Below are 13606 nucleotides of genomic sequence, written 5' to 3'. Positions count from 1 at the left end.
AATTACTGCATTCAAGTGAATTCACTACGGAATTCACAAAGTTACTAAGTGAATGACTGCAGTTGCTAAGTGAGTCACAGGGTTGTTAAGTGAATCTAGCTTTCCCGTTGACAGAAGGTTGCAAAAGGTGAGATCCCCTGAATGTGGAACGCTCCAATCATCATAAATATGAGTCTGTTGCCAAGTACGTTTGACACCAAGGGGAAGCTGGAACGGACATAAGTGTGAGGAATGGTCGTAAAGAACGCACTTCAGCGCCTTCGTAACTTCGATCAGTCACTAAAGGAACGGTTGCAACGGAAGGACTACCTGCATTCATTTCAATGTACCTGAACCATCAGTGCCATAGGAAATGCTTTTCATCCGATAGGTGTATGCCAAAGCTGGAAAATCTATTCTTCTCCATCTCTTTTGGCATTAGATGGTCCACAAGGTCTTGGCCTCAACAAAGGCCAGTAGCCACATCTGACGGGACAAAGTCCACCAGCATCTAAGAAACACAGATTTGTCAGTTCTTGTTTGAGAGGTGGAGTGGCCACTGTCACAACTGGCATTGCCATAAATCCGTGATGGCAAACCTATAGCATGCATGCCACAGGTGCCACGCTGGAGCCCGCTCTGCAGCCACATGAGCCATTTGATCCAGCTCAGCTCCACCGCGCATGCGTGCATGCCAGTGATGGGTTTCAATTTATTTTACTACCGGTTTGCTTTCGCCCGTGCACGCACGACGCTTCCGCCCATCCAGGTGGGCGGGCGGGTGGAGCCTCCGTCTGCTGACACTACCGGTCCACCTGATCTGGGGCAAACCGGCAGAAACTCACCTCTGGCATGTGCCTCCTGCTGGCCAATTGATTTTCAGGTCATGCGCACATGCGCCGGAGGGGGGGGAGGGTCATGCACGCATGCGCAGGGGGCGGAGGGGCTGCAGGGAAGCCTACTACGCCCAAAACGGGGCATGAGGAGGGCACGCATCGCAGGGGAGGTTGGAGGAAGCATGGGGGTGTTGCACTCGCATTGCATTATGAATGCAGGCACATGTGCGCTTTCGGCATGCAACAAAAAGGTTAGCCATCACTGTTATAGGATTTCCTGCTTGAGCAGGAGGGGTTGGACTAGAAGACCTCCAAGGGCCCTTCCAACTCTGTTATTCTGACTACCTATAATGCGAAATCAACGGACGGTCTTATTCAGTAACCAAATAAGAAAAATCTTGCAAGAATCCTGCCAACATCTGTCTCTCCAGATGAGAGATTTAGGAAAAGATCCTATTCCCCGCATCTGATCTGCATTTGTTTGATTAGCATAATAGCTTGTGTCATCTCCCTCAGAACTATGCAAATGTCTTAATTTTGGTTGAGATGATTAGCTGAACATATGTAGAACAGCAGTTGGAGTCACTCCAGAATGCTCCATTATATCAATTTATACACCCTGGAGTAAGACACACTGCCTCCCCCCGCCCCAAGAGATTCCTTTTAACAACACTGTAATCACGTTCAGCAATTCTACCAAGATGCAATTTTCAATAGGAAAAAAAATAAGAGCATTAATTATTGGGGATAAGAAAAAGTGGTTTCCAGCGGTTCAATAAATTAGATATTTTTTTAAAAAAAATAATCCTGTCAGAGAATTGTGCAAGTGGTGTCCAAATAAGGTCAGAGATGTTGACACAAACTCGTAGTTTTATATAAATAAATATATTTTAGAATTATACACATAGCAAACTAGAGAGTCGGGCAATAGGAGCATTGTGAGGTAAATCACAGAGAACACAGGCGCACAGAAGAAAAAGGCGGGAAAACATGGAAACGCCCCCTCCATACCCATTGCAACCAATCACGGCACAGATTGCCTCACGCAGGAGACAGCTCCCTGTTATCAATTGTGGGGTTGTGCAGTCCAGAACACACAGTTGTGGTTGATTGGTTGATTGTGTTCTCTGTGATTTACCTCATGTGTCTATGACAATTTGTTATGGTCAACCCGCCACGGACCAGCTTGCCACAGCCAACTTGCCACGGCTAACTTGCCACAAGTACTGCACCTTGTCAACTTGCCACAGCCAATGTGCCATGGCCACCTCACCATGCCCAATTTGCCACAGTCAACTTACCACGGCCACCTCACCACCATCAACTTGCCACAGCCAGCTTTCCACAGCTGACTTGCTACGACCACCTCACCATGGCCAACTTGCCACAGCCAATGTGCCGCGGCCACCTCACCACGGCTCACTTGTCCCAGCTAACTTGCCACCACCACCTCATCATGGCCAGCTTGCCACAGCCAATGTACCATGGCCACCTCACCACAGCCAACTAGCCACGGCCTTCTCCCCATGGCCAACTTGACATGGCCAACTCGCTGTGGGACAAGAGTTACATTAATATCAAATAAACTCTGGAATAGTATCATTCAAGAAAGGATGCCAAAGGAGGGATAGAACGAAATGCGAAAGTCAAAAATTGAAATAATTGTTGATATATTTTTAATCATTACATTGAATTGTTAAATTGTCCCGCAGCAAGTTCTCCCATGACGAATTGGCCATGGAGAGTTGTCTTACACCAAGTTGGCCACAGTGAGTTGGCCGTGGCGAGTTGCTCCATTCTGCTGCTCCAGCTACTAAATTTGATTATCTCGACAAATACCTAGTTCCCTTAGCTGCTCATCTTATAATCTGGAGGATAAATCATACGATGAATGATTAAAGGAAGCAAGTAGCCTAAGGAAGAGAAGGCTCAGGGGAGACATGCTAGCATCTTCCAATACTTAAAGAGCTGTGGCATGCAAGAGGGCTTCAATTTACTCTGAGAATAGGTCAAAAGCTAATGGGTGGAAGCTCATCAGAGGGAGAACCAACCTGGAGAGAATAATGGTCCTGAAACCAAAAATGGGGCGCGGGTGGGGCGAACCCCCACGCTGACCCCTCACATGCGCACATGTCCCCCTCGCCCTCACACATGTATGCGCACCTCCTGCATGTGCAGTAGAGACCCCAAAATCAACGGGCCAGCATGAGGTGCGGGCACATGTGTGGTGAAGCTGAGCTGGGCGACGGCTTGCATGGCCACGGAGAGGATTCCGCATGCCACCTGTGGCACGCGTGCCATAGGTTTGCCATCCTGGCTATATGAGCATCTCTTTCCAATTCAGGTTCATGTTTATCTTCTCATCAAACAAAGTTTCTGCTGGTTAAAACCACCTAAATAAAGGTTTCCCTGTTGGAAGCAGTCTTAAATCTGAGCATAGTTTAACAGGTCATTATTGGAAAGGGACGCATAGACCAAGAGGTCTGTTAATATGTTATGTATTCTTCTCCCATCATTACCCCGGCACACGGATTCTTTCTCATACATGCATTCAATTTCTGGATTGCATCAAGGGACGTACTGAATTTTTCATTCATCCTTTCTTGGAAACGAGGGAAGGAAAATGAACGAAACCACCTGAAAAACATCTAAATTCCCATTGCCAAAAAGGACATTTGCCCAGATCGTACTCCATCATAATAAATCCAGATTAACGGCAGCAGGGGAAATCAATGAATTATTGCGTGTATGTGATTTTTATTAAGTAAAGGTAAAGGTTCCCCTCGCACATATGTGCTAGTCATTCCTAACTCTAGGGGGCAGTGCTCATCTCCGTTTCAAAGCCAAAGAGCCAGCGCTGTCCGAAGACGTCTCCGTGGTCATGTGGCCGGCATGACTAAACGCCAAAGGCACACAGAAGGCTGTTCCCTTCCCACCAAAGGTGGTTCCTATTTTTCTACTTGCATTTTTTACATACTTTCGAACTGCTAGGTTGACACAAGCTGGGACGAGTAATAGGAGCTCACTCCGTTATGTGACGCTAGGGATTCGAACTGCTGAACTGCCGACCTTTCTGGTCAACAAGTTCAGCGTCTTTGCCACTGAGCCACCACGTCCCCTGTGATTTTTATTAAAGCAGCCTTATTACACACAGGAAAAGTACCCCCAAAACCCAGAAAACAAACCCAAAACCCACCTGCCAATTCCATTCTGCAGTTTAGTTAATTATGGGGTGGGGGGATATACTGAAAGAAGAATACATAAACATGCTAGGTATAGAAAGCAAGAGGAAGGAGAATTTTTTTTTCATTTGCAAGCAATCCTTCCCAAACTCTACTCCAATGTAGACCTATTTATTTATATTGTATATTGATTTTTATCCCGCCTTTATTTTTTTACAAGCAATCTAAGGAAACATACCTAATACTTATTCCTCCTTCTATTTTCCTGATAAAAACAACCTTGTGAGGTGGGTTGTGTTGAGAGAAAGGGATTGATCCAAAGTCACCCAGCCAACTTTCACGCCTGAGGCGAGACTAGAACTCACCGTCTCCTGGTTTCTAGGCCAGCACCTTAACCACGGCACCAAACTGGCTCTTTTGCAGTTACTTATTTGATTTCATTTTATTTCTGTTGCTGCTCCCATTCCATAACTAGGATGTTAGAGTAGAGTAGAGTAGAGTAGAGTAGAGTAGAGTAGAGTAGAGTAGAGTAGAGTAGAGTAGAGTAGAGTAGAACAGAACAGAATATTGAATAGAGTAGAGCAGAGTAGAGTAGAACAGAATAGAACATAACATAACATAACATGGAATAGAGTAGAGTAGAACAGAACAGAAAAGAAAAGAAAAAAATGGAATAGAATAGAATAGAGTAGAGCAGAGCAGAGCAGAATATGAAGTAGAGTAGAGTAGAGTAGAATAGAGTAGGGTAGGGTAGAGTAGAGTAGAGTAGAGTAGAGTAGAACAGAACAGAACAGAACAGAATATGGAATAGAATATGGAATAGAATATGGAATAGAATATGGAGTAGAGTAGAGTAGAACAGAACAGTATATGGAATAAAGTAGAGTAGAGTAGAGTAGAGTAGAGTAGAGTAGAGTAGAGTAGAGTAGAGTAGAGTAGAGTAGAGTAGAGTCGAACAGAACAGAACAGAACAGAACAGAATAGAATGACAGAGTTGTAAGGGACCTTGGAGGTCTTCTAGTCCAACCCCCTGCTTAGGCAGGAAACCCTACATCACTTCACACAACATCTTCTTAGAAACTTCCAGTGTTTTGGGTGCATGTGGGTGGATGTATCACATCTGGTGTGGAGGAGGCTGAATATCAGCCCATATCAGCCCAGTCCAGGAGTTTGTTTCCCTGGCCTTGCCAGGTCGATTCCATGGAACCCAAGAGGTATTCTTTCCCAGCAGAGGTTGCAACATCTGGGAAAGGCTGCAAAAGGGGCCAGCCAATTCAAGGCCATTTCTTAAAAGTATGCTTTCTGCATACTTCGAGAGCGCTTTCTCAGAAAAATGAGGTGGATTTGGCACATGTCCTTCAGGATCTTTTCCAATGAGAACGGCGGGAAAGGAAAGGAAGGAAGGAAGACACCGTAGCAAAACGAAGGGGCAATTCTCCCCTAGGGCCAAAAGTACGCAAAATGCGCAGGGAACGGCAGCTATCCAGAACAGATCCATAACGATCCCAAAGAGACTGGATTCTAGTGATGGATCTATCACTTTGCCACAGGTCCCACGGTGTTAGCTCCAGCCTTCTCCGTCTGTTCGCATGTCTGCCGAGCAAGCGCTTACATGCAAAAGTTTAATTCCGATGGAATTTGGCTTCCAGATCATTTTGGAAAGAATTGACCTTCCAATCCTGTCTTACTTACTCTTCAAAACCTCCAACTTGTATCATCGCTTCCATGGAGGCTGTCCAGTTATGTTGGCAAGGTCTAGAACTCCCAGGAGTCGAGCTTGCTTTAGAGGCTGGGAAAATTGGGGATTTACAGAAGTCTCGTCACATGTGGAGGGTACCATGTGTTGTTTTTTTAAAAATAATAATTTTAATGTAAATGTTCTCCAGTAAAAGAAAAATTACCTGGCTAACCTGGATAGGGTGAAGTTTATAACTCTTTCTGTTATGTATTGCATATACCAGGGGTGTCCAAACTTGGGAACTTTAAGACTTGTGGACTTCAACTCCCAGAATTCCTTGCAAGTCGGAAATGGGTCTGTTTCTGGCTTCCGGAGCCCTGGGGAGGCTGTTTTCATTCTCCCGGAGGCTCGAGGAAAGCCTCCGAAGCCTAGGGAGGGCAAAATGCCCCCTGCCATGCTGCAGGAAGCCGACTAGGCCATGCCCCCATGGGCACACCTACCCAGCAACTGGACAGAGAACCGGTTGCTAAAAGTTTTCAACCCCATCACTGAATAAAGTGGTTAATCCAAGTAGAATTGTTTCTGGAATTCTGGGAGTTGAAGTCCACAAGTCTTAAAGTTCTCAAGTTTGGACACCCCTGGCATATACGTAGCAGAGATAGCTAACCTATGCCGGACCGAGTGCCCAAAGCATGCGTGAAGTCCCAAAATGCAAGGCATGTGCAGCCTCCGCACATGTGCCCCTCCCCTGTGCATGCACATGCTCCCATGTGCCCCCATGTGGGGGACGCACGCTCCCCGCTCCCCACACATTGTTACCAGGGTAACGGCTTCATAGTACTCCACAAGGGGGCTCCCTCTGTTAAGGGGGAAAATCCAACATGGAAGGAGGGTTGGGATAAATAAATACCCAGGAAACACCAGGTTATCAGCTAGTAAACAATAAATGTCAAGCAAGATAAGAAGTAATGGGTGGAAGTTCGTTAAAGAGAGAGCTTCTTCAGCTCTGACAGGGTGGTGGAGAATGGGAGGATTTATATTCCTTGCGGACAGCTGGTCCTTTGCATCCTTTTAGAGCAGGGATGTGCGGTCAGGGGAGGCAAGGGAGGCAGAGCCTCACCTCTCTTCATGAAATAATAGTATATAATATTATATATCATATATATATATATATATATATGTATGTATGTATGTATGTATCAGTACAATTACAACACACACACACACACACACACACACACACACACACACACACACACACACACACACACACACACACATATATATATATATATATATATATATATATATATATATATATATATATATATATATATGTTGTATTTGTACTGATAAATAAATAAAGGGAGACTAGTATAGATCTATTTCGAGCTAATTAGCTCTCATCAGCTAGCCATACCCTTTCTGGGATTTGAACCTGGGCTGTATTATATCTTAGGCAGGATTCTTAACCACTAAGCCACAGGCTCTCCTCCTTATCAGTTGATTATATATATATAATATTATAATATTATATACATTCGCCCGGCCGCGCCCGGGAGCTGCGGAGGCAGAAATGTTGTCGGCGCTCCCGGATGACGAACCCACGAAAGTGACTGGGGAATGACGAGAACCTTCCTGCCTCTGCTGTACTGCAAAGTCCAGCAGAGGCAGGAAGGTTCTCATCGTTCCCTAGTCGCTTTCGAGGACTACGGAGCGCGAGCCGGCGGAGCACGCTCAGGAAGGCGGGGAATGGGATCACGTGTGCTGGAGTCTGAGGCAGCCTCAGCTTCCAGCACATGTGGTCCCATTCCCCGGCTTCCTGATGACGTCACCAGCCTCACCAGCCATTAACCTCACCGCACGTCACTGTTTTAGAGGGTCGTTGAAGCCCTTGGAGGTTTATCTCTGTCCTCAGGGTCACTTGATTGGTGCAAATGGTTCCTGGAGTCTGTAATTTTTTTCCTCTGGGAATCCATTCCTACTCCCGCACCATTCTCCCCCATCCTGTCAGAGCTGAAGAAGCTTCTTGGATGAGAAGTTTTTCCTTTGAAAGAAAAAAAACGAGAAAGTCCAGTTGCCTCCCGAAAAAGCACCTCTGGGACATTCAAATTTAAATATACAGAGCAAATCCAGCGAAACCAAGAATGACAAGCATATTAATCTAGATAGAATAGAATCCCTTATGCTTGAAATTTTGGGCTTGGAGAACTTAGAACTACACCAATTAAAGTCTGACCTAAGAGTAGTACACAAAATTGTCTGCTACAACGTCCTACCTGTCAACGGCTACTTCAGCTTCAACCGCAATACTACACGGACAAACAATCGATGCAAACTCAAGGTAAACCGCTCCAAACTCGATTGCGGAAAATACGACTTCAGCAACAGAGCGGTCAACGCCTGGAATGCTCTACTTGACTCCGTTGTTACATCCACAAACCCTCAAACAGCTTCAACCTCAAACTGTCTACCGTGGACCTCATCCCATTCCTAAGAGGTCCGTAAAGGGGGCGGGCATAAGCGCACCAACGTGCCTTCCTTCCCTGTCCTACTGTCCCTGTTCATTTGTACCCATTTCCTGTGTTCATATCCATGTTTATATTTATACTGTTATCTCGTACATGTTCGACAAACTAAATAAATAAAATAAATAAATAAATAGATCCCACATATGAATATGTAAGATACCAGACCATTCAAAAGACCAATCAACAAGTGAACCAATCAGCTGCTCAGAATTTAAATATAGCTCCAAATGAACAACCAATCACACGACCAACTGACCAGACTGACACGCAAGACAATAGAGAATAGGACAAGACAATCCTACGGATGATGTTACCTAGTGTGGTAACGAAATGTTCCGAAACTTACATCGAAACAAGCTTGGGAAACAAACCCCTGCCAAGATCTAGAACCTAGTAATTTCTATTATTTTGAGAATGACAGCGTCTGCTGCAAAATATGTATCTTACCAGGCCATCACAGTTGCTCACGGCGACAGAAGCTCCTGCAATATCCACCAGATCGCCAACATAAGCGCAGTTGGTCCACAGGGATTCCTTTTTCCATAGTCTCTCCGTGACCTCCTTGCCTTGATCCTGGTGAACCTCTTCCGTTTCGTTGTAGATCGATGGAGAATCTTCATACCATTCCACCACTGCGTCGGAAGCTATTAGGCGAGGGTTAGGCCTCAGCCTGAGGTGAAATTCTTTGCCGAAAGCGGAAACGTTGAAGTAGAGTTCCTTGGGTTGACTTGACGAAATATCCCTTACTAATCTTCTTGGGTGGCTTAAAGAAACAATATTGGAAACATAGCTTCCATCTGCGCTGCTGCGGACTGGGATGGTTAAGGCATGTGGCTTTAGGGTGTGCTTTGTTGTTTCTGTTTTAAAAAGAGAGAATTTATTTACACATTGATTCCTTGATTCCTTCCTTCCTTGATTCCTTCCTCGATTCTGTCCTCCCTCCCTCCCTCCCTCCCTCCCTCCCTCCCTCCCTCCCTCCCTTCCTGATTTCGTTTCAAAATTTGATTTTGTTTATCTCTGATCAGATTGCTGTCTGTTCTCTTCTACAGAATTAACATTCAAATGTTTCCTTCCTTCCTTCCTTCCTTCCTTCCTTCCTTCCTTCCTTCCTTCCTTCCTTCTTTCCTTCCTTCCTTCCTTCCTTCCTTCCTTCCCTCTTTCCAAGACCAATAACCACAAAATCCTCTTGGAACAAAATTTTGTGCAACTGACAGTCTCTCTTGGTTTTGGCCCTGTTAAGACAGTGTGGCAGGCCTGGGTCGCTGCTGGTTTCAGCGACCCAGGCCGCCAAACCACTACCAGTTCAGCAGAACCAGTCCGAACCATTAGGAACCCACCACTGGCATGTGCCCCACGCATGCATCCCACCCCGAGTGTGTCCCGCCCCAACGCATGCACATGCATAGCCCCTGTGGTAGAGACCCAACGACCAGCTGGCTGGCGGGAGGCCTGCGTGCATGCACGGCGGAGCTGAACTGAACAGCGACAGAGGGGGCTCTGCGTGCCACCTGTGATTCACCATCCCAGGTATAGGGTCTCTTCCTTAAGCAGGGGGTTGGACTAGAAGACTTCCAAGGTCCCTCCCAACACTCTTATTCTGTTATTCTGTTCTGAATGGGGTGGCAACACTGCATCACGGTTTTCATCCCTCTCCTGACTCTTAAGCTTTAAACGTAGCCAAGGAGCCTTATGTAGGACTACGTTAAGCCAAGCCTAAGTGTGCACATTGCATTTCCTTAAGCCCAGTGGTGGGTTCCTGCCAGTTCTACCCTCTTCTATAGAAGAAGGTTCCACAAATCTACCGTGCCGTTTAGAACCGGTTCCAGCTCCCTCCCCCCGCCCATCCGTATCACGTTTGCCCCGCCTACCACTCACTGATTGGCTGGCTCACCTATCGCCCCACCCACCTCTAAGAGTCCTATCTAAACCTTAAAGTCTTAAAGCTGTCAAGTTTGAACACCCCTTGGGTTTTTTTTCCTAAAGGGTTAGGGGTGCAAGGGTCTGGTAACTTGACAGCTTTAAGACTTGCGTGCTTCAAATGCCAGAGTTTCTGAGCCAACATTTTGGTTGCTAAGCAAGAACGTTGTTAAATGAGTTTCACCACATTTTACAAGTGGGCCATGCCCACCCAGGCACATGACTGCCAAGCCACTCCCACCCAGTCACATGGCTGGCAAGCCACTCCCACAAAGCAGGCTACACCTACAGAAGAGGTTCTAAAAAAATTTGAAACCCACCACTGCTTAAGCCGTGGTTATTCCTTATGTGACCTGACACGTTGAATGGAACATTTTTCGCTGGTGAGTTGGATAAGCCAGGATTAATCTGAGATACCTGGAAGAAAGTTTTGGATGTGAACTCCATTCACATTCTTCTACTGGTTCTCTTTTGAATTATTGCTCTGCCCTGCCTTTCCTCCGCTATGTTTTAATGAGGTGACCATAGAAGGAAATTACTGGTGTGGTGCATTCAGGTCTTTTTAAAATCTACGCTTTCTGTTGATGGCTTAGCAACTAACTCTCCCTTTCTCCTACGGAGAAGAATAAATAAATCTTCCTACGGAAAACTAAGTTCTGGAGACTAAGTTGTTTGCTTGGGTGTTTAAGAGAGATCTTAAGCCACCATGGTTTTTTGTAGACCATCTTGGAAAGCAATGTAAAGAGAAGGTTAGATGGCTTTGAAAGCTAGTTTGGGGAAAGGACCGTGGGCCTTAGACCTGGAAAAAAAAATACCCTGATTTTACCTGAAAGAAAGCAACCAAAGCATAGATTTTCACTTCTGAGCATGCACAGAACAATTTTTATTGCACTGCACATGTGCATGCTGCGTGCATGAAGCCTGCACTTGAGCAAAGCAGCAGTAGGGCCTGCCGGAACCCACCCCTGGCGCCTGTGCATGTGGGGGGGGGGAGCATGCACGAGGGCTTCTATTCCCCATCTTCCAGTCAGAGCTGAAGAAGCTTCTTGGATGAGAAGTGAAACATCTTCAAAAAAACCCAGAAAGTCTTGAAAGGAAACACCTTTGGGACATCCACTAGGATGTGGTGTAGGGTCTCCTGCCAAAGCAGGGGGTTGGACTAGAAGACCTCCAAGGTCCCTTCCAACTCTGTTATTCTATTCTATTCTATTCTATTCTATTCTATTCTATTCTATTCTATTCTATTCTATTCTATTCTATTCTATTCTATTCTATTCTATTCCTTTCTAATTCTATTCTATTCCATTCCATTCTAATTCTAATTCTAATTCTATTCTATTCCATTCCATTCCATTCTATTTCTCTTCCATTCCATTCCACTCTCTATTCTATTCTATTCCATTCCATTCCATTCCATTCCATTCCATTCCATTCTATTCTATTCTATTCTATTATTTCCATTCCATTCTATTTCCATTCCATTCCACTCCACTCTCTATTCTATTCTATTCTATTCTATTCTATTCTATTCTATTCTATTCTATTCTATTCTATTCTATTCTATTCTATTCTATTCTATTCTGTTCATATTTATTCTATTCTATTCCATTCTATTTCTATTCTATTCCATTCCATTCCATTCCACTCCACATTCTATTCTATTCTATTCTGTTCTGTTCCGTTCCATTCCATATTTTCTATTCTATTCTATTCTATTCTATTCTATTTCCATTCCATTTCAATTCCATTCCATTCCAATTCACATTCTATTCTATTCTATTCTGTCTGAATTCTAAAGTTCCAGAGCACTTGTTATTCCTTATGAATTAATTGAGATTTTTTTTTGGGGGGGGGGAAGTTAGCCACTCAGAGCCTGAGTGAAGGAAGACAAAGAAATATGGTACGCAACTAAACACATCAAAGAGCAAAATGGAGAGCGCGGAATAATATTGTATGCAAATAAATAAACAACAGAGCAAATACCCAAATTGGAGCGGTGCAGTGGCCTAGAGGTGGAGCTCTCACCTCACAAGCAGAGGCTGTGAGTTTGATCCAAGGTAGAGGCAGATAATTCTCTTTCTGGGCACAATGAGAATATATCTGCTGAACAAAACTCTGTAGTGGCAACAGGAAGGGCAACTGGCCAGGAAACTGCTAGCTTCATTCAGTTGCCCAGAGTCCACCCCACAAGGGATTATGGGGTCATTAAAAGATGATGGTGATGATGAGAGCAAATAACCAAACTGACCACTTACCTGTTTGAACAGTTTCTTGATGAGAAGAAGCCTAGAAGAAAGGAGAGAAATACGAATTGATTTCTGATCTGACGCAGAGGGAAGGATGCTCTAAAAGGCCGTTTTTGCAAAGGTCTTCTAGTCCAGAGATCACCAACCTTTCGGACCTCAGGAACCACTAAATGCATAATTTTAAGACCCGTGGACCATTAATATGATCAGCCTAATGACCGGCTGGGTGGGCGTGGCTAGGTGGTCATGTGACTGGATGGGTGTGGCCAGCTCGACATCACTCACATTGAGGGACGCCTCGCCAGCCTCTATCACCCCTCCCCTCCCAGCCACTCCTCGTCTGCCTGCCCGGGCTCCTTAGGGCGCCAATAGGAAGCAGTTGCTGGAGCTAAGCAGCCACTATGAAAAAGAGTTAGCAAAAAGCTCAGTTCAAATTGGATCTGGCCAAGAAGGAGGCTCAGCAGAAGCACCTCACTGAGGACTACGAGCATGGGCTTTCCAAGCAGAGGGAAGACCTGCGGGAGTGCAAGGCCAGGTTCCGGCACCTGGAGGCTCAGAGGGCTGAGATGGTCAGCCAGTTCCAGACCATGATGCAGTCCCACTGGAACGAGGCCCTCCGGCTCTTCGCCACCAGCAGCTCTTCCCTCCAGCCTTCACCCAAAGCCCCCCACCAGGAGAACGAAACAGACCCCAAGTCGGAATGTCTGCCCCCCTCTGATCCACACAAAAAGACTCCGAAGGGAGAGACTCTCTGCAGCAACACAAGCCTTCACTGCACGTATCCAGCCCAGGGCCCATAGTTTGAGGACCCCTGATTTAGTGCAATATAAAAAAGGCAAATAATTTTCTGCGGACCACCAAAATTTTCTCACAGACCACCGGCGGTCCATGGACCACCAGTTGGTAACCGCTGTCCTAGTCAAAGCACCCTTAAATTCCAGGATGAAGTTCATCAGATTCTCTGGTCTGCTTCTGGCAAGGGTGAAGACAGAGACAAGAGGCAGGAGCATCAAAGAAACATTTCAGAGAAGGTACGAAGAGTTGCCGAACAAATGCTTGTTAAGTCAAGGACTAACCGGTATGCACAGTTTTGATCAAGCCAGCAATTACTAGTGAATTAGAAACACATGGGAATAAGACCACAGCAGATTTCAAAACTGCTTTCGAGGAAGTATTCTTGCTAGGAATTTTAAATTATTAGTTGATAACCTAGCATTGCCTGGGTATTTATTTATAG

At 45.4% G+C, this 13606-nt stretch overlaps 1 protein-coding gene across 1 annotated transcript in view; it reads right to left on the bottom strand.

Annotated features, from left to right (window-relative positions):
- ADAMTS3 (ADAM metallopeptidase with thrombospondin type 1 motif 3) overlaps window positions 1-13606 on the bottom strand; it is a gene marked incomplete at its 5' end in the record, with an annotated part of 158537 nt that overhangs the window by 118021 nt on the left and 26910 nt on the right. The window contains 2 exons of the mRNA XM_081960285.1: window positions 8654-9063; window positions 12379-12409. Coding sequence (XP_081816411.1) covers window positions 8654-9063; window positions 12379-12409 — 441 coding nt within the window. The remainder of the gene's footprint in view (window positions 1-8653; window positions 9064-12378; window positions 12410-13606) is intronic.

This window comes from Natrix helvetica (assembly GCF_964273705.1).
Source record: "Natrix helvetica genome assembly, chromosome: 7".
In the NCBI taxonomy this organism is placed as follows: domain Eukaryota; kingdom Metazoa; phylum Chordata; class Lepidosauria; order Squamata; family Natricidae; genus Natrix; species Natrix helvetica.
Note: the sequence above shows the minus strand (reverse complement) of the source record. Positions and strands in the feature narration are given on the sequence as shown.